Genomic DNA, 26,144 nt, shown 5'->3' with positions numbered 1-26,144 from the left:
CCTCTCACATGCTCCGGGAGGGCGATGCGGCTCCCCGCGTCCCGCTGAGCGAGGCCGCCTGCACCCCGCCGGGGCTGCCCGCAGGGCGGGGGGCTGCCCGCGCCCCTCGGCCTCCACCCCCCCGCCACCCCCGCTTCGACCCGTGGGGCCTTTTACTATTTTATTTCCTTTGGGTTTTATTTTATTTCGGTTTTTATTTTTGTTTTATTTACCCCTCTTGGAAAAAAGAATATATTAAAAAAAAATAATAATAAAGCCGCCGCTGCCTGCACCGACCCCCGCGGGGCTGGAGAGGCTGATGCGGCCGCCAAGGTAAGCGGGGAGGGGGCTGGGGACCCCCCGGCCGCATGTCCCCCGGTTCCCTGCATGGCCCTTCCTCCTCCGGACCTGTTGAGGCTCCCGGTCCCCTCCTGGCTCCCCCTTTCCCGGCCGTTTTTATAAAGAACCTGGATTCTTCCCGCTTCCCCCTGCCCGGCGCTGCCTGCCCGGCTCGGCGCTAGCTGGCATGCATGAGGTTATTCATTTATCCTCCCTTCTGATGCTTGCCACTAAAGCTGCTCCCTGCTGCGCTAAGTCAGTCGAGTAATTCCTTGCAGACCACTGATGAGAGCTGTAAACATCCTCCCCAATATTTCCCCCTTTCCCTCGGATTGCCCATCCCGGGGCTGATCGCGGTTATCGAGACCGGAGCGGGGACACAAAGCTCTCCCCTGGTTCCGAAGTGCTTGGGGGGTTTAGGAGCCCCGAGGGGAGGAGGGCGGGAGGGGACAGCTGGACAGATGTGGGACACGGCTGGGACGGGCACATCTGTGCGCAGGGAGAGGATGGGCAGCTGGAGTGCGGCAGGGCAGCGGGAGCGACTTCGTTCCTGATGTCCTGAGCCCGTAAATAGCCCAAAAATCTCTTCCAGGAGACGGGGGGGGACAGAATAAAGCCCCCAGACAGGACAGTTCAAACGCACCAGCCAGAGCAGCCCCTGTCCGAGCTTCCACTCTGGGACATGCACGTTGCCCTTCCTAAAAATTGCATATATTTATGGAAACCGGGCTGCGTTTGCAAGACAGGTGCTTTTTGTTGTGGTGGTGGTTGTGAGGCAGGAGATGAAAGTTTGGTGTTGTTTTGATGTGATTCTTGATTGCTGCCTGTTGGAGTAATTGCATCGCAATTGCTCAGAGGTAGAATCAATTTCCCCAAATTGAGATTTTAATGGGAGCTCGCAAGCTGCTGTTATGTCATGTGGTTTAAGGCGGCGTTGGATTGCATTTATTTTATAAACTGGATACTTTTGCAGGCGGCGCAGGGATAACAGCACCACCCAGTGGGGCCGCAGCCCTGGCCCAGCCCAATCCCAGTCCAGCCCAGTACCAGCCCAGTTTATCCCAGTCCCAGCTCAGCTCCAACCCTGCCTTAGTCCCAGCTCAAACCTCAGCCCCAGTCCCAGCTTTAATCCCAGCCCAACCCTAACCCAGCCCAGCCCAGCCCGAGCCAGGCACGCCCGGGAGGACTCCTGGTGCCAACTCCAAGATGCTCCCCCTTCACAAAAACTCCCATTTTCCTCTGCCAAAATACCCACAGAAGTGCTGGATTAAAGTTGTTTGGGTTTGGGGGTTTTCCCCCCATAAGAAGGAATGTCTGTTTCTCAGATATTCAGGACAAAGTTTTAAATCAGCTGAGGTCACTGTCGCTCAGTGTCTCACAACTGAGAAGGCAGGAAAGGCATCCTGTGTTGGGCTGTATTTCTGGCCACTGCTGCTGCAAATTGACAGAAGGAGACCTGGCAAGGCTGATTGGGTTTCACAGAGCTTTTTCCAGAGGATCCTTCAAACAGCCCTTGCTCAAAGGGCTGCTGCAGATGTAGGCTTGCAAACACTCGATGCCATCTCCCACCTTTAAATAGGATCGAGGAGATGTCCTTAGCTGACCTGTCAGTCAGAGGAGGAGAATTAGTGAGCTATGTTTGCACTTTCTGGATATGTCAGGAGCTTTTAAAAGCAGCAGAGAAAAACTGTCCCATCACACAGATGAGCTTCTGTCTCTGCTGATAAGCACCCAGTTCTCTGCAATTCTTCTGGTGTCCCTGTCCATGGCAGGGGAATCAGAACTGGATGTTCTTTAAGGCCCCTTCCAACTCCAACCATTCTGTGATTCTATGATTCTGATCATTTTTTGGCAGTTCAGACTTATCCATCTTTTCTGCTGAGCTGACATTTGGCCATTTGAACTCGCTCTAGGCAACCTCCCAGCCCATCTTCTATTTTTGCTTAGAGGGGAGCCCAGATGTGAAGAAGATACACTACAGAGATGTTGCTTGATATCTACCCCAAAGAGGAGACTGGGCCAGGCAGACCAGCTCCCTGCAGAGAATGAAATATACAGATGGTGAATTCCAGCCAGCCCTCCAAACGCTGCCTGCCGAACAAGGGATGGTTACATGTTCCCATGTGGAGGAATTAGGCCTCGCCCCCCCAGGGCTTTGCAGGCTAGGGAAAGGGAGAGACACAAATGAGTGTTAACAAGTCCAAAAAAAAAAAAAAGAAGTCAATGTGATGAACTCTATTTGCCTTAAAATAACCCTGCTTGTTTTGTTTTCTGTCATGGGTAAGACTGGAAGTTTTCCACCAGCCCATCTTCCCTTCCCCTTTTGCAGCCTGGCTGTTTTTCAGCATTTAGAGGTGATTTTTATGGGGCTCCAAGCTGTGGGCTTGGAGCAGGCAATTTGAGGGGAGAAGGTTACCCACTGTGACTTCAGTGGGGGTTGCTGATAAATAGTTAATCTGCAGATGTAAGGATGCAGGTCAACAAAAGAGTTCTTACATTTCATTTACTGGTGGCACAAAGCTGTATTTTTTTTCCACCTTTCACAACTGGCCTCTTTTTACACAGCCAGGTTGGTGAGGCTGATGTTCACAGGGGCAGCTGTGGGAAGGAGGGTTTAGATAAACCAACAAACCCCTCTCTGCACTTTGCTACGCAGGAGTGGGTCACTCTTCAAAGCCCAGCTCTGTGCCATCCTCTCTGCCTGCCCCATCCAGCTGATGCCAAAGTTCAGTGCAGGGCAGTAAGGAGATCTCAGGGGGACATTTTCCTGCTCTACCTGCAAGGAAACATTGGTAGGGAAAGGGGTTTAGATGCGGATTTGGCAGCTTGGAATGATGAGTAAAAGGAAGGTCTTTAAATTTAATTGCAGATATCAGAGGTGGCTGTGACTGCATAAGATGTTGGGGTATTTTTGGCTCTTCTTATTCAGAGGGTTTTTTTTCTTTAGTAAGGGAATTGTTCAGGGCACAAATGTTTGCTTGTATTTTCACAAACATTTTGGGATCAGTTGTCAAACCTCTCCAGGCAACAACTTGGGGGTTTCCATTCCAAAATTCCTTTCTTCTTCCTTTAAGAAGCAGCTTGCTTTTTGCTGCTCACCCCAAACACACACATATCCCTGCATAACATTTCAGGATTAGCTTCCTGCAGGAGTGATTATGGCTTATCCCAGACAAGCCATGAATTGAACACCGTGTCCTGAGGCAGAGCAGGAGTGTGGAGATAGTGGTGTGAAAAGTGGCCACACAGAAAGTTCACGGGAGAGTCAGGAGCAGACCAGGAGCCCCGACATCCACTCCTCTAACTACTAGTTGCAGCCCTCAGAAATACCCATGTTTACTATTTTAGCCATATAATTACAGGTAGTGAATGATTCCATTAGGAAGGCTGTAAGGGCAGCCCTCATCTGCAAACCTCTGGCTTCAAATCAGCCACGTTCACTCAGCCCCACTGAAGCCCACAGCCACGCAGGGCAGAGAAAAGGAAAGTTCAGCCCAGCTGAGTGTCCCATGAGAACTGTGACTCCTCCAGCACCCTGCAAATACCTCGGAGAAGGCTGTGATTTGCATGTGACACCAAACACAGCAACAAGGTGCAGATGACCACGGAGGTGCCTGTGCCCCAGAGCTGAGCCGCTGCAGTGGTTGCATGTCAGCGGTGGGTGGTTTCCCACATTCTGTTTGCAAGGAGCATCAGGCTCAACCCTGCCTGAACAGGGAGTCCTGCATGGGCTTTGAGAAGGAAAGAAGTTGGGGGAAACGCAGTAGCTCCACATTTCCAAGCCTAGGTATGCCCATAAAGCAGGGCACAGCTCCGAATTTCACGCAGCCTCTGATTCAGTAGGCGATTTAAAGTCCAAAGCTTTCATTCAGCTGAACAGAAAGGTGAAGTTTATTTCAAAAATGTGTAAGGGGGAGCAGGATTTCAGAAACACACCTTATTTGGGGCCTTTTCCTCCCCGAAGTTACGGTTTGGACACATCTGTTGTTTTCTCCAGCGAAATCCGCTGCTTTGATCAGTGCCAAGAACAGCAATCCCATTTGCAATGCATGATGCAACGGAGCAAAATCAAGGAGAAATTTTTACAAACTGGAGCCAGGGGCATCCGACCGTTGCTTTATGGCAGCACAGTTTTCCCTACAGCAAAGGCAGAATTTCCATCAAGGGTCTTATTTTAACTGTAATGCCTCAGACTGGATTCCAGGCTATCGTTGCAATGTGTCAGCCTGCCCCAAAACGGCGATACCAAAGTGGTGCTTTAGGTCAAACCATCAAAGCAGCCTCGCAGCAGCTATTTAACAGCTGGCTTTTAAAAGTTCGTAATTCAGATGGAGTTTTTTAGTTAAACAGATCGTGTTAGATGTCATCAGCCAGGATAACAGCAGAAATTATGTGTTTTTTATTTTGAAATAAAAGCAAAAGTCGCATTGCAAGAGGAGAGGGTGGGAGAAAGAGGAAAGGATTTGAGGTCTGGAGCCCCATCCCCTGGATCTCCCCCCCCTTCCCTGGGCTCTCCCCGGCTCACAGCCCCTCTCTCTCCTCCCCCTAGGCCCCTTCCAGCTCCAGCTGCCTACACATCCCATCAGCAGGCATTTCTTCTTGGGTGGTAGGAGCAGCTGGCAGGGTTTGGACATATTTGCCCCTGTTTGACATCCCCCACAAAGAGGTGCTTCGAGTCGGCGTTCCTCCCACACTGCCTCTGCTACAGGTCTGGATCCGGCCTGCCAGCTTTCATCTCCTGCCCAGCTCTGCCCACTCTGGCAGCTCCTCTGCACACAGAGCTCCCTCTGACTTTAGTGGACACCATCTGAGCGCAGCTCTAGGACCAGCAGGACCAAGGCAGATATTCCATTAGGCAGGCAGGGTCACAGGATTTTTGGATCCCATCTGGGTCCCAGATGGAAAAGCTGCAGTGTTTTAATTCCTTTTGCAGCCTGGATAAAGCCCCAGAGGAGCTCCTCCTTCTTTGGAGGCATGGGGGCTCAGTCCCCTCATAGAGAAATAGATAGGTGTTAAAAGATATCTTTGCTTCTTGGATATTTATTCCCATCTCCTCTTCCTTCTTCTATGGAATATTTGTTGAACTGGATCACAGATTCAATCCATGACAGGGAGGAGATCACAAACTCTTATCAGAGATTTTAAGCCACAGTCACTCAAAAAAGCATCCTTAAGGATGTTTATGAGCTAGAAGAGGAGGTTTCCAAGAATAATTAAAAGAAATGTCAAGGAGTATCCCAGTCTATACCAACCTGCAGGAGGAAAGAAGCATGGTCTTACAGAGTTGGGAGAAGGGTGGTGTAAAACAACCAGCATCCTCTTATTCTTTGCATAAGAACCTCAAAAGAAAGGAGATGAAACATCCGGATGGCAAGGGGACACGCCATCAAAGGAGAGCTAATGGTCCAAAACAGGGAAGTCATTAAAGCCTACACCCCTGGGCACCCTCATTCAGAAGTGGTCTTACTTCACTGTGGCTGAAACATCCCTCAAAGGAAATTTTTAAGAGATCCAAGCTAAGTGGATGCTTTCCTCCCAGCCTAGCCCTCTCATGGGTGGCACAGACCCCTGGGATGGTGGGGATGCAGATCCAGTCTGCTCACCTCCACACGCTGTGGCATTGCCGGAGGGAGAAAAGAGCAGGATCTTGAAACCCAGCAGGCAAACTCCTGTGTGCTCCAAGCTGCTGTTCCATCTGATGGTCTGTGAGCAGGCAGGGCTCTCCCAGGGCTGGTGCCTGCCTGTGACTGCCCAGAGGGTCTCTAAGGGAGGCTCAAGAGTGAGACCCTACCAACATAATTGGTGAGACTTTCCCCCAGTGAACATCCAGGTCTGTAAGTGCAGAGGAGGCAGTGGTGGTGGCCCTGAGTGAGTTTAGGTATTGTTATTCATCTCCATCAGTCCTTGGTGGGCTGGCAGCTGGATTTGGGCACCTGACAGCCGTGCCCCTATGTAAGGAGTGCCAGTCTAATGATAAGGATCTATGAGAGTTGCTGTTTCTGAGTCACCTGGGGTTACTTCACCGCTGCCAGTGCAGGTGCGGGTGAATGACCTGGAACTGTTGTGAAACTCTCACCTACCATGGTGCCAGGGCTGGGAAGACATGGAGGAGCTCCATGTGCTGGGGGAACACCATCCCCTAGCAGGCTGGAGACCTCAGTGTCGCTGTCACAACCCCTACCCCACACCAGCTGCCTAAAGCCTCCCTGCCTCAGTTTCCCTCCTGCGCTGTACGACAGCCCCTTTACCCCAAACTGCTTAATTTTTTGGACCCAGGATCCCAGGGCCAGGTTACCTTGTTCTTTGAATCAAAGCGCTCTTGGAAGGCCCATGGGAGAGGGGCAGGGAAGGCAGAATGGGCGTTGAGACCCGATGGGGTGGGAAGAAGCCCCTCTCCCGAAGTGCCACCGAGCTGCGATGCCGGCACACATCAAGAGCCCCTCCCGTTACCCATCCTGCGTGAACCAGTGCCACCCCCTTCCCTGGGGGCACACACACAGCAGAGCTTGGTGGCCCCATCGCCATCTCCAGCCCCCTCTCCGGGCTCTCCCCGGCTCTTTCTCCCCGCTCCTCCCAGCCGGGCTCCCATGGCCGCGGCCGCTCCCGCCCCTTCCCGCAGCATGGCCGGGGAGGCGGGCGCGCTCGGAGGAGGAGGCGCAGCGGAGGATGCAGGCATTGGGAGCCAGCGGGATGATTGATGGCTGGGGCTGGGTTGGAATGGGAGGGGACGGAGAGGAGGAGGAGGAGGAGAAGAAGGAGAAAGAGAAAAAGTCTGTGTAATCTTTCAGTGCAGAGCCCGGAGCTGGGGCCGCCCGTGCCTGCCGCGCTCCGCGGAGCCATGCGGGGCTTTTGATTTCATTTTTTTCCCCAAGTTCTTTCGACTGATTTATTTTTCCCTTTTTTTCTCCCCTCTTCCTCTCTCCCCTTCTCCTTTTTTTTTTTTCTTTTTTTTTTTTTCCTTTTTAAACTCTTCTTCCAGGGAGAGGATAGTGGTTAAAGCTCGAGCTGGATGGATGGGTATGGGGAGAGGGGCAGGATCCACAGCCCTGGGACTTTTCCAAATCCTCCCTGTCTTTCTCTGCATCTTCCCTTCAGGTAAGGAACAGCCTCTTTATTTTGCAGACTTTTTCCTTGTGTTTCTGGCAGCCCTTGGATCGCCGCCCCCGTTCCCCTGTCCCTGGGCCTCTTTCCCTCTCCCTCTCCTCGCAGCAGTTTGCCACATGTTTAAAATAAGCAAGTGGGGCTCGGTTTTGGTGCGTGCACCCCCAATTCCCCGTTCCCCAAGCAGTTGCGGTGGGTGTTTCTCCTTGACCTCATCTTCTTTGTCTCCCCGCTCCTCATCCCACAAGGAAGGAGATGGTGGAAATCAAAGCGGCGAAGGCAGCCGGGAGGAGGGAGGTGTTCCTGACAGCGCCAGGTTACCTTCTTCTGCCCTTCCCGGCTGCCGCGGAGAGAAGGGGGGACACTGGTGGGGTGACCCACGTATGAACCCCTCCATCGGAAATTTCTGCCGTCAGAGCTGTGTGCCCCACGCTGCGAGCCCCCGCGGAGGGCAGAGCCGGGGAGCGGTCTCGGAGGGGCTCGGGGGGTGTTCGCGGTGGGATTTGGGATCGATGGGGGCCCGGGGGTCGCGCGGCCCCGGCGGGGGAGCGCGGCCGCGGGGCGCACCTGGGCGGGCGGGCGGGCGGGGGATGCGCGGGCGCTCCGGGCGGCCGCCCCTGCTCCCTCATCGCCGCACGGCTCTGGGGGCTCGGCAGCCTCGTTTGCTTGGAAAACTTGTCCTGGCTGGGCCGGGAGCTGTTGTGCTGTCCGAGGGCGGGATGGCAACCAAATGGTCCCGCGAGCATCGGCACCCCCGGGCCGGCCGCTCGCACCCGCCGCGGGGCTCGGCCCCCCCGCCGCCCCCGGCCCCGATGTTTGTATTGTGTCAGAAAAGGGGAGAATTTCAGAATTACAGCTGAAAACGCCATCTGTTTCCAATGAATCCCCCATAGTTTTTCACAATGTTTTTGGCAGATCTCTGCCTGCAAATTCCTTCAAGCCCTGAGTGCTTGTTTTTGTTGGGGGAGGGGAAACCCAGTCCACAGAGGCGGATTTGTTCCTTCCAAAACTCTCCAGTTTCTTTACCTCTTTTTTTTTTTTTTTTTTTTTACTTGCAAAGGGGGAAAAATTGAGAGAAAGCAGGAGGGCGAAAGAAAAACTCTAAGGCTTAAATCTCCGTATCTCCCTTTTTATTTTTGTAAAACTTTCATTTGTAAAAAAAAAAATCTAATTTGTTAATTTTAAAATCTCCTCTGCCTTTCTTTTGCATAACCGTAGGTGAAGTAGTCTTGCACACACATGTAGGAAATAAATAAATAACTGCTTTACGCCCTTCCTCCCATCTTTGCCCTCTTCGCCCTCTTCCAGGAAGACCTTTTCAGCGCTGCCCTTAGCACTGAGGTGTCTCTCTGGACCCCACTCTTCCCATGAAACTTCCCAGCAGGCTGGAAGCTGAACCCCCTGTTTTTTGGGTTTTTTTTTTTTTTTTTCTGGAAACTCTGGAGCTGCTCCCGTATGTGTTGCTTAACGCCCTTTTTGGAGCGGTTGAGTTGCAAAGCGTCGAGGCTGTGAGATTTACGGTGCAAGAAAGAACTTGATAGGAGATCTGGCTGGCTGCTTTGTTTGATTCTCCCTTCAGCAGTCAAATAAGGTGCAAAGAACTGGCAGAACGAGGCGATCCAGAGCCCGCGGGAGCGGGGCGCAGGCGGAGACGGGGCTCCCCGTGCCGTGGGCTGCGAGCAGGCTGGGGGCTTTTAAAAAAGCTTTGTGGGTGGGAAGGTGGGGAAAAAGGGGGATTTATTCCCTGCCATATCCTTTTTGCCCCTTTTTTCCCTATGCTTCCTGGGAATTTGTGGGTTCCCAGCAGGTTCCCAGCACCAAGGAGGCTGGGGGCTTGTTTTGAAAGCTTTGTGGGTGGGAAGGTAGGGAAAAAGGGGATTTATTCCCTGCCATATCCTTTTTGCCTATGCTTCCTGGGAATTTGTGGGTTCCCAGCAGGTTTGCAGCACCAAGGAGGCTTCGCAGCCCTCCTGGGAGCCCCAGGTGAGCAGGGCCGCTGGAGGCTGCCCAAGCGGGTGCTCGGCGTGTCAGATCAGTGCCTCGCCGTGTCCTGCCCTATTTATTTATTTGCTTAACCCCCCCTACGCTCGCAGCCCGGGCTGGATTCCCACTTGTGCTGCTCTCACACTGGTGGCTTCGCCCTGCTGCCTCCTGGGCAGCCCCCAGCATCCAGTGCCCTTGGGCTGGGTGCTCTGGCCGTAGGTCAGGGTGACCGCGAGGCAGCTGGGGAAGGATCTCTGGGCAGAGCACGCCACTGGCTCACAGTTTCCTTGGCAGAAATTCTCCTTGGAGCTTGTGCCAAGTCCCAGTGCTGGATGCTCATGGGTGCTCTCCCAGCTGAGACCCTGATCTCCTGGGTGAACCAAACCTGTGCCTCCCAGTACAGGCTGTGCTTAGTTTTCTTGCAAATCCTTTTGTACTTCCAGAATCTGGCCCTGGGTGTTTTTTGCTCCAGGTGTGGCAGGCTCAGGTTTGCTTTGGCTTTCCCTGTTTGTTTCCAGCTTGGCTGTTTTGTCTGTAATACACTTCTGCCTCCATAAAAATTTGGAGTTTTCTGTTCTTGGTCCATCCAGGCAGCACAGTGGATTCCAGATAAGGATCCAACCTTATTGGAGGTGTATCAGGGTAGGCAATAAATGGCTTTTGTCTCAGCGGCAAGAAGGTGATGGCAGCATTAAGCCAAAATTGAGATGGTTTAGAGGCTAAAATAGCCCCCACAGTGCTGTGAACATCCTGGGGAAGGTGGAGGCAGGGGAGGAACGCGCCTGTGCGGGATGTTGTCAGGGCAGAGAAGAAGGGAGGGATTCAAACGTAAACCTGGAAATATTTTGGCTTCCCTGTTTTGTTGCAAGCTTGGAGCTGGTCTCGTACTTGGAACGGGGAGTTCTCTGCCATTGCCAGCGAGGCACGTTGTGGGGCTGGAAGGATTTGCCTTGTTTTTGTTGTAGATGGGGTGGATATGTAGCTTTTTTCCACAGAAAATCGTGGAATTCCTGGCCCTTGGTTACTGGGCACAAGGCAATGTTAAGAGTGACTTTGGGTTTATCATGGGAACAGTGGAGGCTTCTTTCTCTGTGGCCTGGACAGCTGTGCTGAGTCGGATGTGCACATGAAAGTGCTCATAGGGCTGGGCAACCATAAAAACTTCCTGACCTGGGGGCTCTTCTTGGGCTCTGTCCTGACCTGCTGTCCCTGGAGAGCCAGGCTGTGGCCCCAGTGACAATGAGTTTTGTGGTCTCTCTTCTGGCTCCCTGATGGGCACATCCCATAAAGCATCCGTAGGCTCTGGCGTGGCAGTGTGTGGCCCAAGCAAGCCCCTCCCCAGCCCGTCAGTCCTTCAGGGGATCCCACAGCCAAGCCCTACTGCTCCCAAGGGATGAGTGTTGGTGAGACAGTGAAAGAGGTCAAAGATGAGGGCTTTTGATCCATCTGGATAAGTTTGATTGGTCTGATTTGCTTTTCCTGTTGGAGCAGACACCAGACTTGGAGTAAGGGGGAGTGTAGGAAGCCAGGACCAAAAGAGCCTCAGGGTCCCAGGTGGTTGGAAGAGGGCTGGGGTGAGCTCAGGGCTGCTGGAATCCAGGAGTGATGTGTGCTGGGGTGATGGAGAAAGGGTTTTGGGGAAAATGGGGGTTGCATGGAGGTGCAGCTGTGGTGGGCAGGTGAGGAGTGCCCTGACCTGTGTCTGGCTGTCCTTGCAAATCCCATCCTGATGCCACAGTTCAGGAGTGAGCTGTTCAGGCAAGGTCCTGCCTGACCGTGCACAGCATCCAGAGTGCACTTGTTAGAGGAGAGCTCCTAAATGCCTTTAAAAAGCTCTGTAGCCTGCACTTGGCAGCTACTGGGATGAAAAGAAGAGGATATTTATTCCCTTGTCTGTGAGCTCTCAAAATAACAGTGCGTTCGATTGTAGCCTCAAGATTGCTTTGCACTCAAGTGCAGCCCGGCTGAGTAAATCACTGCTCCACCAGCTGAAATTCCTGCAGCAAGGGGGAGAATTGAATTATAGCCAACTGCAAAACCAGATGCCATCCCCTTGATGAAGTCATCAGGCTCTCACTGCAGAGAACAAGCTGGCTCCGACACACACACAGCCCTGGTAGGCGCAGACTGAGCCGCTCTGTCTGATGGCCTGGCTGTGGTGTGTGGGGTGGCCAGGGTCTCATGTCCCCACAGCTGCACGGACAGCAGGTCCTTCAGAAGGGTGTCGAGTCCCACTTTGTACTACATGAGCATCCAGAAGTGCTTGGCCATTCAGTTCCCAGCAAGCAGAGCTGTCCCTGACGTGCAGGTTTTATGGGTCAGGCAGAGAGCAAGCTTCACTTGAGGCCAAAGAATTTTCTCCTCCCTTGGTTTCCTCTCCTTCCTGGACAGCTGTTGACTTTGGTCCCCAAAGCCTTAGTAATGATCTATGGCATTTTGGGTTTTGGACAAGCTACCTTTTTCTCCTGCTGCGTGACACACTCCAGCTGGCCCTTTCTGAGGTGACAAGGGCATATGGCAGGACATGACTCCAAACTTTGCCAGCCCACAGTGATGAGAAAGCATTACTGTGCTGGTATACAAGTGGGGGGAGCAGTGGGACTGGGGGGGTGGATTCCAGTTAGAAAGTTACTTTTTCTTCTTAAATTTAAAACCTGAGTCCAGGAGAGGCAGCATTTAAAAATAAATAAACCACTGAAGGTCTGTGGCCGTGAAAGATGAACAGACTCTGTGGCTTCCATGGGGTATGAGCGATGGGGAGGTAATCTGGTGCTGGGTAGGAGCCCAGCCTGCAGCAATGGATCCACAGGGTCCCCTGCATCCCCAGGTGGGGCTCCAGCATCAGTCAGGTGTCTTGATGGGCTTGTGGGGCTGCCACCTTCCAGCCGGGCAGCTGCCACCCCACGCCCTGCACAAGCCAATGCCTCCGATTGTGATGCCGCAATTTTTTGGCAGACATCTAATTGTATAAATTTGCCTCATCCAGATTTATGTGCTCCGGGCTTTTCTCCATCTCCTCGTTTTGTATCTCATTTACCTCTGCGTTTGAAGGGTTGAAATTTCACAAGAGCACAGCGGGGATGATTATTCCTAGAGGGAATCCACACCTGTGAGCAGAAAGCGTTTCCCTGCCAGCCCTGCCGCGGCCCGGGCGAGGGGGAGGAGGGCGAGGGACCCGCTGCCACACCTGGGGGGCCCCCGGGCACTGGTGGGTGGCAGCGCTGCCTTCAAAGGCAGCCTGGGAAAGCAGCTTTGGCGTGGGGAGAGAGATGTCTGCTGGAAACCTGAAACACTCGGCGGTGAGGGTGGCTGGCAGAGGTGACCTTATCCAGGGACCGCTGCTCCAGAGGGATGGGGACATGAATGGTGGTGGCTGAGGAGCAAGGTGAGGGTGATGCTTCATGCAGGGCATTGGGAGTGCAAATTCACCTCTCTTCCCACGGTGCTCATCTTGGGTGAAAGCCTTAACATCCTTCAGTGTCCTCATCTCTAAACTGGACCATTTGCCTGAGGACATTTACCAGCCCTTGGGAACTTTTGGTGAAAGTGTTTGGGTGCACTCCCAACGGGGAAAGCAGGTGTGCAGCCCCAGTACGGCTTCCTAGCCTACAGCACACTGTGCTGCTGAGAGCCAGCTTTGTTAGTGCCCTTCTGCAGAGGAAGAGCCAGAGATCACTGCCTTATCGCTTCCCTCCCTGCTCATCCTCCATCCGCCAGCTCGTGGAGGAGTAAAACCTGCATCTCCTGAACCACCCACTGGCACCACTTCCTCTGAGCAGGCAAAGCTCAACAGCTGAGGCAAAGGCAGCACTAAGTCCCAAATCCCAGGAGGAAGATTCAAGAACAAAGTCTGTGACTCTGTTGCTGTGTTATCTGTTGCGCTGGTTCCCCCTCTCAGCCCATCCTGCCGGCTGAACTCCCCAAGGTTTGCTGGTAGTTCTCAGAGCAGCACGGCCCTGGCTGGCAGCTCCATGGGTGGTGCCCTCTCCCATGGTGTCTGCTCACCCTTCTCCCTGCACATGGATGCTGAGGTGAGCCTGGAGGAGCAGCGCTGGCTGGGGGCTGGGGAGAGCTGCCTTGGCTGGCGCGGAGCATGCCGGGTCAGCCGTAAGCTGAGTCTGGAGCCAAAAGAGCTGACTAAGTGACAGCAGTGATCAAGAGCTCGCTCCTTCGGCGGCGTGCAGCAGTTTGTGCTGGAGCTGGTGAAGACACTGACTCTGCTGGTTTCCTGCCTGTACTTGCCCCGTGTCTCTGTGATGCCTGCAGAGGAGAGATGGGGGGCTGTGAACTCGGGGCTGAGGACAGAAAGGAGGTGGCCATGGCAGGTCCTCCGGATGATTTAGTGATTGACATGGGCTGAAACGAGAAAAATCCTTCTGTGTCCCTCTTCTGACTTCAAGGAACTGGTTTCTCCTTCCCCCAGCATCCTCTTGAGCAAGACTGGGTTAAAGGAAGCTGCATGGTTTGAGGTGTGCTCTGGAGTACATCTAAAATCACTCTATTGTACACAAAGTAGGGCCTTTGCCTGGATTTAATGCATTTGCTGCTTTTGCCAGTGGAAATGAGCACATAACCCCGGCCCCAGCGTGGAAGGTGGCCCCTTCGCCCCAACCTCCCCATGCACACCCTTGCAAAATATGAGCCCCAGCTCTTTAAGAGAGTCAGGTTTATTTTTCTCCTTCAGTCCCCTCCTCCTGGTCCTCCCCCCACTTCAGTGCAACTGAAACCTGATCTAATCCCTTTGCACATGGGTAATTTATTGGTCTATTGGGCTTTTCTTGATGGCAAATTGCATTGTCTTTCTTCCTGGGTTGAGGCTTTGGAGCAGTTTGCTGCATTCCTGCAGCTCTTTTCTCAGGGCTGATCTTTCACACCCCCTCTGAGCACAGTCAAATCAGTTTTATTGGGCCTCTTTGTTATGCAAACAAGGCAATAATAACCAGGCTATTATTCTGCAAGATTGTGCTTGATTAACAGTTCAAAGGAGGTCGCTGGAAGAGCCCGGCGCTGCCTTCCCGCACAAATCCTTTCACCGAGGCTGGGTCAGGTGGCCCTTGGGTCTCGCTCGCCCCACGGTGCCCCGTGGGGTGCGGGAGAGCTGTCCCTGCCCGTGACATCCCATCCATCAGGGCTGCACCGAATCGCTCCTTTCTCTCCCTGGTGTGACAAGGCGCTGGCTGATCCGTGTCATAAAATAGAATCACACAATGATTTGGGTTGGAAGGGGCCTTTAAAGGTCACCCCGTCCAACCCCCCTTCCATGGGCAAGGACTTCTTGAACGTCTCTGAGGATGGGGCACCCACCGCCTCTCTGGGCAAGCTGTGCCAGTGTCTCAGCACCCTAATTGTAAAAAAATTCCTTCTTTGTATCTAATCTCACGACTCTCATGGGCATCAAGATGTGGGTCCAGCATTGCCATGAGGAATGGCTCATGGGGACACCCCTTGGGACAGGAGCAGCATGAGGGGCTGGATACAAAGCACAGTGTTCATTCCCTCAGTTTTTGCTTGGGACTCCTGATACCTTGCTGGAAGCAATCTCTTGTGCCGTGTTTTTAAGGAGCAATGTGATTTTTTTTAAATTTTTCTTTAACACTTTTGGGGTCGTTTTCATGCTGGTGGTGACTGCTGTCTGCCTGTGAGCAGAGCAGCCCACATCTCCTTGAAGCTGGCAGATGTTGCTGGTATTTAGCACCTTGGAGAATCGTGCCTTTCCTATTGAGGTGTCAGCATAAATATGTTTATTTAGATTACTTAAATAAATATGTGTTTAGGAGCCTAAGTCTGGGTGCTCAGATCTGAGGCCAAAGGTAATTACGTTTTACTGTGTTCTCCAAAAAGGCCCTTTACTGCATGTGTGAGGCTTGCACATCTACACTTCAATCCATGTATTTGGAAAAACGCGGGATGATGTATTTGCATCACATGTGGGTGATGAAATACTTTCCAGCCCGTTAGGAACCAAGAGGATATTAAAAAACATTGCTTAGCAGTGAACGCTTTAAAATTAACAGGTCTGGTGAATGTGCATTCAGGAGTTTTAAAAGAATTGGCTTTTGCTTACAGAAATTAATTTCCAGTAATTCTCTTTGTTACAGGAATTACAGGAGAACAGATGAAATGTTGGTTTTGTGCTAGTTTTCTGTAAGAGCCTGATTTGGGTAAATGAAACCCAGGTTACTTGACACCCGCTGAAGGGAGAATAGGGGGGGGGCACTGATAATTAAATGCTGTTAAAGTTAGATGTGTGCATATGTTTGAACACTTAATTTGACATCAGGTAATGCAATGTACTGATGATGAGGGCATCTGGTACCCCAGAGCCCTGAGTGTGTGTTTGGTGGTCCATGGGATGTTGTTGAATGGAGGACCTGGGCTTTCCAAACCAGGAGCTCAGGAAAAGGTCACCATTCATTCATTGCCTGCTCAATGGGATGTCCTGGTTAAAGGGCTGACCTCGGGAGAGTTGTGAGTGTGTCTTTGTCCTCGTGTCCTGTCAGGGTGGTAGGTTGTGCAGGAAACAAGGCTGCTGGAGGGAGATCTGATGGTGGGGCTGGGCAAACACCTTCCAGCGAGAACTTAAAAGTGCAAACCATTTAGCTTATCTGGAGGATTGACAAGGGACTTGCTTGCAGTGTGTAAATATCTTTGTGGGAAACACACTCGTCACTAACGGACGTTTTACTGCTTTGGAGAAAATCGCTGGTTCTTTTTATGTCCTTACAATGAAGTCAGATAAAATCCACTTAGAACCAAGACCCGTGTTTTGTAAAGGTGATAAACTCCTGAAACAGCCTGCCCAGGAACAGGGTGGCTTTTCAGTGGGCACAGACCTTACGGGAAATGTATGTCCCTGAACAGATGGGGGATATGGGAGGGGGCTGTCCTGGTCCCGGTGGTTTTCTGATTTTTTTTTTCCCCCCTGGCTTTAGCTTTCTGAAACCGTTGGTTTCAAGATAACAAAGGAAATTTTGTTCGTTGGTTTGAGTGGCACCTTTCAAGGCCTTGAAAGAAGATCATGGGGAGGGTTGGGAGGTGGCTTGGAGGGGTTAAAGTCACCTGTGTGTGAGATGAAGGCTGCTCTGCCATGGACGAGAAATCACCCAGACCTGGGGATGTCTCATAGATCCCAGGAGATCCTTGCTAGGTTCCTGCTTGAGAGGGATTTGTTTCCATGCTAAGTCATCTGTGGTTGAAAAACAGAACCATTGTGAGTCGATGGAAAATAGATTATGCGAAATTGAATAAACATCGTTTCTTGGCCAGGGTACAAATGAGCCTGCACCACTGTGCCAAAGCTGCTGCCAGAGGGGACGAGGCAAGGCTGCTTGGGAGGGGTGAGGGTCGTGTTTGCTTTTCTCCACAGCCTTTGTCAGCTGTGGTCCCTCCCCAGCAGCATGAGGGGTTTGCCGTGAGGGTGGCTGGGGAGGTGTCCGTGGGAAGGCCAGGCACACACAGGCCCCTCTCGCACAGGGCCGGGGCACCTGGATTGGGAGATCTGGCCTTATATGGGGCCCTGAGCGAAACAGCCAGAAGGGGCTCGGTGCCAAAAGTGCAGCGATAACATCGCAGAGCAGAACGCTCCCCCTTCAGGCACAGGGAGGAAAGAGATGGGCTTCCCTGCCCTCCCTTCAGCTGGGATTTTTTTAATTCAGGACCTTATAAAGTCATGTGTGACCCCGGGCAGGGCAGCAGTGGGGGATGCTCAGCAGCAGGGTGTGCCCAGCACTGTATGTTGGGGGGCTGTTCAGCAGGGCACTCTCTGTCCCTACGCAGCCTGCATCTCCGAATCCAAGTGAGTGAACCAAATCCTTAAAGAACAAGAGGCAGTGGGTTTGTTCCTACTGAAAAAATCCTCTCCACACAGCAGCTGAAGGGCTGGAGCAGGCAAAGTGCTCTGCAAGCTGCTCCCTGGATGGGATACTTTGTGTAGTGCATCCTGGTGCCTCGCTGAGCTGTGGGGTGTGTGATGCTTTGTGTAGTACATCCTGGTGCTTTGCTGAGCTGTGGGGTGTGTGATGCTTTGTGTAGTGCATCCTGGTGCCTTGCTGAGCTGTGGGGTGTGTGGCTCCTGCGTGTCCAGGGATGTGTCCTCCAGCTTGTCCTGGGGCTGCAGTGACAGCACCTTCTGCCACACGGAACCCCAAGGCATCCTCAAGCTGCACATTAACATAACAACTAGGAGAGCAATGACTTTAATTGCCTGATGCCACAAGGGTTTGGGATAACCAGCAGTGGTGGCACTGGTCACACTCCTGCCATGCTGTTTTGACTCGGACCTTCCATTATGACAGTCCTGGAAAACCACACTCCTGGGATGAACAAGAGAGGGGTGTGAAATAATAAATATCTTTAAATTTGACCCCTATATGCAGAAATATGAGCCCTTGTCCCAGGTCGGAACCTTGTTGTAGAGTCATCTCTGGTCAATGATGAGTTAAAGGCTTTCCACAGAGCTTCTTGCAGGTTTAAGTGGGATGCTGCCAAGACCAAACAGCTCCCGGGTTCTCAGTGCTGTTTGCTAGCATCTGAGTTTATTAAACATGAATTTTAAAACTGTGAGGAACCTGTCACCGTTTCCTATTTGCACTTCAGTCTTCTTCAAAACAGAGAGGAGACTGGCTTGTTTCTCACAGCTGAACTGCTCAGTGTTCTATAGTCTTAAGTCTCCCTTTCTGATTTTCCAGCACCAACTCTGTTTAGGTTTCCAGCACTGTGATGTTTAAAACTCAAACATACTGTTTTCCCTGAAACAATACTGGCTTTTGTAACTTTCTTTCTAAACAAATCTGAGATACTTTTGGCACGGATGCCCTGCCAAGCTCCTTCTAAACAAGCCCCAAGACAGGAATATATGGGTACGCCTGCAAAAGGCACCATGAAAGCATCTGGAAATGGTGGGGCTTGTCTTCTCCTCCTCCTGCTGCATTTTCTGCCTGAACCCATCCTGTTTCCAAGCGCTCCAAGGGGGTCGATTAAGAGGAGAGGAAGGAAAATGCCATGAATTTTAAGTAGTATGAGCCTGGGTTCACCCAGCAAGACTCCAAATTGGCAGGGGCAGAGCAGCGTCTCCGACATTCAGCAATGGCCGTGTGCTTTTCGCACAGCTGCTTTCAAGTCTGCTCCAGGGAAGCCACACTGCCCCAGGGAGCAGACGTTGTGTGTGGGGGGAAGAAGCAGGATCTGAATTTTCTTTGCCTTCCTCTGCCTTGCCAGGAAGCACCAGGGCTGCGGCTGAGCCCGGCAAAGGCCCTGCAGCCTCTGGCTTTGCCTCCGCCTGGGCAGCACACGGCGGGTGGGAAGGGAAGGGAAGGCAAGGCGGGGGCTCGCTGGCATCCCTGCACCTGCTGTGCCGGTTTTTCTCCTCCACCTCTTGTTCTCTCTCAGCGGGCCGTGGTGGGGAACGGGCTCCCAGGGCTGGGCAGAGCCGCACAGATGTCAAGGAAGAGGTGGTTTGGTTCCTGTTTCTTTACAGAGGCACAGGGACAAGCGCTGCAGCGTCACTGCTGTGGCGCTGGTGATGGTGGATGGCTTCTGGCTGTGCTGCAGGGTGGGTGCTGGCACTGCGCTAACCTGGGCAACAGGGCTTGTGATGCTGCTGTTTTCCCAAGCCCGTGAAGGAGGAAAAGGGAGAGAGCTTTGTGCTGGTAGAGATCAGTCTGGACACAGTGCCCAGTAACTCATGCAGCACAGAGCTTAGAATGTCAAACCCTAAAAGGGCATTAGAAACCCCATTGCATTAATGATCCTCCCTCATCACTGCTTATGAATATATCCCATTCTTCCACACCACGGTTTCCCCCCATGATCATTCATCTAAAGGCTGCATGTTCTTTCCCTTTTTGGCTTCAATTGGGGCAGATCCTGTTGGTTTCTTTGGCTTTGATGCATGAGAGTTGGGTCATGTGAGAGGGTCACGTCTGGTGAGCAAGGCCCCGTCATGCGGCCGGGCCGGTGTCATGAGTTTGGGCAGCGGGAGGAGGACGCGGCCTCAGGACGGGCTGGAGTTGGGCAAGCCAGCACTGACCCCCTTGTGTTCTCCTGCCCTCCCACAGTGACATCTCCATGCAAGATCCTCAAGTGCAACTCTGAGTTCTGGGCGGCCACGTCGGGCTCGCACCACCTGGGCGCGGAGGAGGCGCCCGAGTTCTGCACGGCGCTGCGGGCCTACGCGCACTGCACGCGCCGCACCGCCCGCACCTGCAGGGGAGACCTGGCCTACCACTCGGCCGTGCATGGCATAGACGATCTCATGGTGCAGCACAACTGCTCCAAGGATGGCCCCACGTCCCAGCCCCGCCTCCGGACATTGCCCCCCGGGGACAGCCAGGAGCGCTCCGACAGCCCTGAGATCTGCCACTACGAGAAGAGCTTCCACAAGCACTCGGCCACCCCCAACTACACCCACTGCGGGCTCTTTGGGGACCCCCACCTCAGGACTTTCACGGACACTTTCCAGACATGCAAGGTGCAGGGGGCTTGGCCGCTCATAGACAATAACTACCTGAACGTGCAGGTCACCAACACGCCAGTGCTGCCCGGCTCCTCGGCCACCGCCACCAGCAAGGTGAGCCTTGTCCCCCTGGGCAGAAAGGCTTCAGAGCAGCCTTTCTTTCCTCTGTGTCTTCCTCCATTTCCACATCTCCTTGGGGAGGGTAAGACAGAGCATAAGCTCCTCTGAATTTGAATGTCTGTCCCTCAATATCCATCCTTTTTTTGTCTCCAGCCTTCAATGAAATGTGGTTCTTGTTGAGCACATCCAGCCCCATCACAGCGAGCAGGCTGAGGTGCTGCACCTCATTGGGCCTTCATGGCCAAGCCAGGTATTGCAAATTAAGAAGACTCCCACCTCAGGATTGCTGTGAACAGCCAGGTCAGGAATGATGCTGGCACCTCTTGGGGACCCCCAAGGCCTAAACAAACCCAGAACTGCCCTCCAGTTCTGGGAGGCTCCAGCTTGCAGGAAAAGCCTGGAGAGAGCTGAGCTCCTCACACTGCCTTCTCCTCTACCCAAGCTTGTAATTGTGTGGTTTGCAGCCAAGTGAAGACATATTGTGGGGAACAGTCTGTTCTGGAGGTTCTTTGACAGACTAAATAAACATCCACAAGGTACAAGGCAAACACAGAGAGCCCAAGAGAAAATGTGCTGCTGTGATACAGCAGGACCTGTGTGTCACAGGCTCAGCTTCAGGAGGGACCTGGAGCTGAGGAACTGGTGTGCTGCCCCTGGTGCACAAGCTCTGAAGCTAACAGGGCACTTTTTGTGCTAAAGAAAAAGGGAGGCTCAGCAGGAGGCTCAGCAGGAGGCATGCTCTTGCTTTTGGGAAATGTCCTGTCCCACCATGTCTGGGAGTTCTGCTTCTCCCTGTGTGTGGGGAGAGGAGAGAGAGAAGCACATGTAGGACAGGGGCTGCTTCTCTGCTCTGGATGTCACCCCTTTATCCTGAGCTGGAACTGGCAGTGAGGTTCTGACCTGTCCCAGATAAACCCCCTAAAAGATATTCAATGATACTCTGATGTCCTTATCTGCTAAAACACATCAAAACCTGATGAAGGTTGCAAGGAAGTCTGGCTTGAGGAAGGTGGTGAGGAAGGTCCTTAAGGATCCCAGGACCTGCTGGGATCGCAGGATCACCATCTTAATTGAGCCTTTTCTCTTCTTATCTGTCTCAGAGGCTTGTGGTGAGGAGGGATTAGTCATGAGATCTGCAGTGTGAGCTGTGGGAAGCGCTGCTGTGGGCACTGCGCTGCTGGAAACGATGGGAGCACTCAGTCCTTGGGGCTCTGTGTGTTCTCTGCTCTCTTCTCCAGCCCACCCCACTCTGGCCAGGTCTCAGTCTCCCCCTTCACAGGGCCCAATGTGGCTGGAGGTCCCCTTTGCCACTTCTCCCTCATGGGCAGAAAGGTGCGAGAGCAACTCTGCAAGAGCTGGGAGAGGAAATGTAGTTTGTACTGTTTGTACATGCAAATTTTACTCATTTTCCTCCCCAGGTCTTCCCTCCAAAAGCCAGGCCAGCAAGGGAAGAGCAAGCACAGTGAGGTCCTTCCTCTGGAAGGGGCCTGTGTTTGAGCCCAGCCAGGGGTGAGGAGGCATGTTGGGCTATGTTTGTGTCATAGAATCACAGAATCATTAAGGCTGGGAAAAACCTCTTAAGATCAAGTCCAACCATTAACCCAGCAGTGCCAAGGCCACCACAAAGTCACCCCTTGAAGGGCCACCCCACTGGAGCAGGCTGAGCACGTGTGCCTGTGGGGTTGAGATGGAGCAGGATGTGTTTGAGGGCCCATGGGAGAAATCCTGTTGGTCTGCAATTGGTTAGGGAAACAAATTGGTCCAGCCCTTGGGATGTAAATGTCATGGGAGTCAGAAGAGAAGCTCCACCGCCTCCACGGGAGTCAGGGCTCATCCCTGCTGCCATCTGCCAGCCCTGGAGGCGAGGCAGTGCTGCGTGCACGGGCATGCTGCCACAGGCCTGTGAGCAGGGATACTCCACCCAGCTCCAGCTGCAAGGAAGCTCCTCTGCTGGGCCTGGAGATAACAGGCAGATCCAGGTGGTGCATTCAGTCAAGCCTCTGGGTCTTGTATCCCTACACAATGTTCTCACCCTTTGGCTGGTGCAGGATCCCCATGTCTGGGGGGGCTGAAAGTCAGGGCCACTTCTTAGGATGAAGGACTGTGAGAATGAAGGTCATGCTCCTGTCTGGAGTGAGCATCCAGCCCTTCCACCTCCCACCCTACTGCTGGGTGCTCTCAGGTGGTCATCACTGGCTGTAACCATGCTCCTTTCCTCCCCCACAGCTCACCATCATTTTCAAGAGCTTCCAGGAGTGTGTGGATCAGAAAGTGTACCAGGCAGAGATGGACGAGCTCCCTGCCGCCTTCGTCGACGGCTCCAAGAACGGAGGGGACAAGCACGGAGCCAACAGCCTGAAGATCACGGAGAAGGTGTCGGGCCAGCACATCGAGATCCAGGCCAAGTACATCGGCACCACCATCGTGGTGAGGCAGGTGGGCCGCTACCTCACCTTCGCTGTGCGCATGCCGGAGGAGGTGGTCAACGCCGTGGAGGACAGGGACAGCCAGGGCCTCTACCTGTGCCTCCGTGGCTGCCCAGCCAACCAGCAGATTGACTTCCAGGCCGTCCGCTCGGCCCAGGCCACGGAGGGCCGTGCCCGGAGGAAGGGGCCCAGCCTGCCCGCCCCGCCCGAGGCCTTCACCTACGAGACGGCCACGGCCAAGTGCAGGGAGAAGCTGCCCGTGGAGGACCTCTACTTCCAGTCCTGTGTCTTTGACCTCCTCACCACGGGGGATGTCAACTTCATGCTGGCTGCTTACTATGCCTTTGAGGACGTGAAGATGCTTCACTCCAACAAAGACAAGCTGCACCTCTATGAAAGGACACGGGTGCTGAGCCCGGGCAACACGGCGCCCACGGGAACGCATCCCACCCTCTGGGTAGCACTGCTGTGTTTGTGTTGGTTGTGCTTGTTATAGAGGTTTGCTCCTTCACACCTTGGAGAGAAGGGAAAGGGGAGCAGGAGGCAACCAGAGATGAGATGCAGGTCTTGGAAAACAAGAGGTTGGACATCAGAGCCACGTGGGTTGTCCTCAACTCGGTCTCTCTCTTGGTGCAAGTCCTCCACCTTCCCAGCTCCTGCCTGGGAGGAATGTGCTGCCAGTGGGACCAGACAGGAGTTTTTGCTGGACTGTACCTTGTGTGGACCTTGCTCACTTCCCCCTCCTCCTGCTGCCATTTGAGGGGGTGCTGGGGAGCCCTTGTAGCTACTCTGCTTGTAGCACTCCCCTGGTCCCAGCCGTGCACGTGGTGACTGTGACACTGGCGTGTGTGAACATGGCTTTGTCTTCAGAGAGCAGAGCCCACGAGGAGGGCACAGAGCAGTGAGACAGGACCAGCACAGCAGGGCAGGATGTCCTGCTCACCAGGGCTGGGCTCTGCTTTTCCTGCTCTGCCCCACAGCCCTGCTGTTGCATAGGGTGGTGCAAGGGGCCGAAATGGTGGGCAATGATCCCACACTTGCTTGGCTGCTGGCACCTTCTGGGTGGAAGGAGGACAGGTTCCTCAAGCCTTGGCCTGCATTTTTTTGTGGTTCAAAGGCGTCCCCTATTTTAGCCAGTTCACCTGGCTGATTCACTCAGTAGTTTGACTCCTGTCTCCCTTGTCTCTGCCTGGACCCACCGTGGACTCTTGATGGCAATGGGAGAAACCTGGCCAGTATTCAAGGGGTTTCTGCTACTTCTGCCCAGCATTGGATGAGTTCCTCACACCGTTCACTCCCTGGTCCCCTGAAACTGGCAGCAGGGTGGCTGCTCAGTGGGAGACCCAACTGCACCTCCCTCCAGCCCCTCCCTGCCTGGCCCAGCCCTGGGATGGAGCAGGAGCATGGTGCTCTTTTATTTTTGCTGCTAGGTCTCTGCTCTGCTCCCCATCCTGGGGCCACGACTTGCAACCCCATTGCAGACCAGTTGCACCTTAAGCCCTTTAGGGCTTGAATCAGAAATGGGGCAATGTCAGAATTCAGCCAGGAGATGGGATGCAGCAGAGGACCCCCCCCAGCTGCCTCCAGCTGTCTGTTCCCTGCCTTGAAACCATCCGTAATCTCCTTCCCCCTCCATGTAGTGCTGCCCATCTCCTCCACTCCGTGCTCCTCTGTGGTTCACCCCATGGCTCACTGAACAAACATCAAGACCACCTTTGGTCTGCGCCTTCACGACTTCCTGGTGGGTTTCCCCCACCTTTCCTCAGGGGGAAGTTCCCAGAAACGAGCCCCAAAACACGTGTCACACTTGGGGGCACCTCCTGCTCTCAAAAGGGAGGTCTCTGGGCGTGATGAGACAAGCTTAGCACCAAAAGAGGTGGGAACAGGCTTGGTTTGGCAGTCTGAACTGGTGCCAAGAGGCAGCCTGGTGTAAATACTGAACATGACTATTCATTGTGTCCTTACAGCTCTAGAGCTCCATTTGTAAAGCAGCAGAGAAATGCAAACTTGTGTCAATTGATGTAATTTATATTGTCTCTTTAATATATAGAGCCCTGGCATTGATCTCGTGTGACTGTACAGATGAAAAGATGTAATTGGTTTTTAAATGTTTAAGGAAAGAAAAGAAACAAAAAGATGTGTTTACTACTTTGCTCCTTGCTTTGTTTGCTAATGCCCCAGATACTCTGTTTAGGGAGATTTTGAAATAAGGATATCACAGTTTGGAGGTGCTGAGGGAGCAGCCACTGGACCACAGCACTGGACAGTTTCATTTCCCAATGCACTAATGCTCAGCCAGGCTGATTTGGACTTTCTGTTCCCTTTGTTCTAGAGAAGACAAATTTTTATCTTCCCTAGGAGTTGAAACACACTTTTTAAAAGCTAAAATCTGTCTCTGGGCAAAGAAGAGGTTTATCCCACAGCTAAATGCAGCTGTGCACAGCCTCCCTCTGAGCACACAGTGCTGCTTGAAAGCTGCCTGAGCTGGCCCAGCCAAAGCATGCCAACAGGTCAATAATTCCCTTAAGAGCTCCCCTTCCCATAAAACAATCACCCCACAGCATGGCACGCTGTGGTTTAGGGACAGTTTCCATCCAAGGAAAGTCTGCTTATGGCTTGGCTCATTCCCTCTGTCCAGGTGGGTGCTCCAGTGGTGGCTGATGGTGTGAGGTGGTTGTTGGGGTATCCCTGTTTTAGAAGCAAACAGTGAAGCACTTTATTTTGGTTGTGTTTGACCCAGTTCTGGTTAAAGGTGAAGTGTGGCCAAGAAGGACCCGATACTTGGAAACAAACAAAACAAAACAAAAAAACATAGGCAAAGGGGGGGGCATGCTGAAAATGCCCCCCCAGCTCCTCCCTGTGCTGAGACCCACGGGAGTGTCACCGCCTGTAAATACTGTAAATTATTTATTGAGAGGAACACAAGTAAAGTTTGAGGTTTTTTTGACAATAAATGAGTGGGTCTCGCTTTGTTCCCCGTGTGTTGCCTGGTGCTGTTCCCCACTCAGGATGAAGTGTTGCCCCATTTCTGCACTCACTCCAAAGCAGCTTTCTTCCACCTGAAGGACCCTCTGACAGCTCATTTCTGTCCTGAATCCTACTGAGAATTTCACTCTGGAGTTCAATTTATGAGAAAATTAAAAAGGGGATGGGGGTGAAAATGTAGATAATAAACCATTAGAGCCTTGCCTCTCTGGGAAGGGGGGTGTGCAGCAATGGGGTCCAGGTGGGTGCCACCACCCTTCCCTTGCTCACCACAGCACATTGGGGTGTACATCCCAGTAATGGTAATTCCTCCCTTTGTTGGGCAGCTCTCCTGTCCCAGCTGGGTTTGTTGCTGCCCTCTAATGAGGAAAAACAAAATTGCATTTTTTTTTTCTGTTAAATTTTCCGGTTTTGAAGAGAAGGGACTCAATGTCCCAGCAGCTGGGGACAGGGAGATGCTTGAGGGCAGGTGGGACACCCACAGCAGCTCAAAACACACATTATTTGGGTGAAACCATGCAGTGATGCCCAGCACCAGAGATGTGATTGACATCTGGCCTTCCCCTGGTCAAAGCCCAGAGAACTGGCAGTGTTTGGAAAGATCCAAATCCACTGCCTCTGCCACCCCTTGCATGGGAGAAATGACTAAATCTGAATATTCATCTACAAAGTGCCCAGAGTGCAGGGGCCAGGGGTCTCCCTCACTGTCTGTTCTGCCAGGAGGTCACCAATGGTGCCCTGCTGTCCAGCCTGGGACA

The 26,144-nt window shown here is 52.9% G+C and overlaps 1 protein-coding gene across 1 annotated transcript; it reads left to right on the top strand.

Moving 5' to 3' along the window:
* On the top strand, positions 1 to 25,380 carry RGMA (repulsive guidance molecule BMP co-receptor a). The gene is made up of 4 exons (XM_036389798.2): positions 1 to 312; positions 7,298 to 7,413; positions 19,458 to 19,969; positions 22,202 to 25,380. Exons 1-4 carry the CDS (start codon positions 299 to 301, stop codon positions 22,895 to 22,897), a joined length of 1,338 nt encoding a protein of 445 aa, XP_036245691.1. The 5' UTR covers positions 1 to 298; the 3' UTR covers positions 22,898 to 25,380.
* Positions 25,381 to 26,144: the final 764 nt, after the last annotated feature.

The sequence above is a fragment of the Molothrus ater genome, chromosome 13 (genome assembly GCF_012460135.2).
Source record: "Molothrus ater isolate BHLD 08-10-18 breed brown headed cowbird chromosome 13, BPBGC_Mater_1.1, whole genome shotgun sequence".
Taxonomy (NCBI): domain Eukaryota; kingdom Metazoa; phylum Chordata; class Aves; order Passeriformes; family Icteridae; genus Molothrus; species Molothrus ater.
This window is presented reverse-complemented; position numbering and strand designations above follow the sequence as displayed.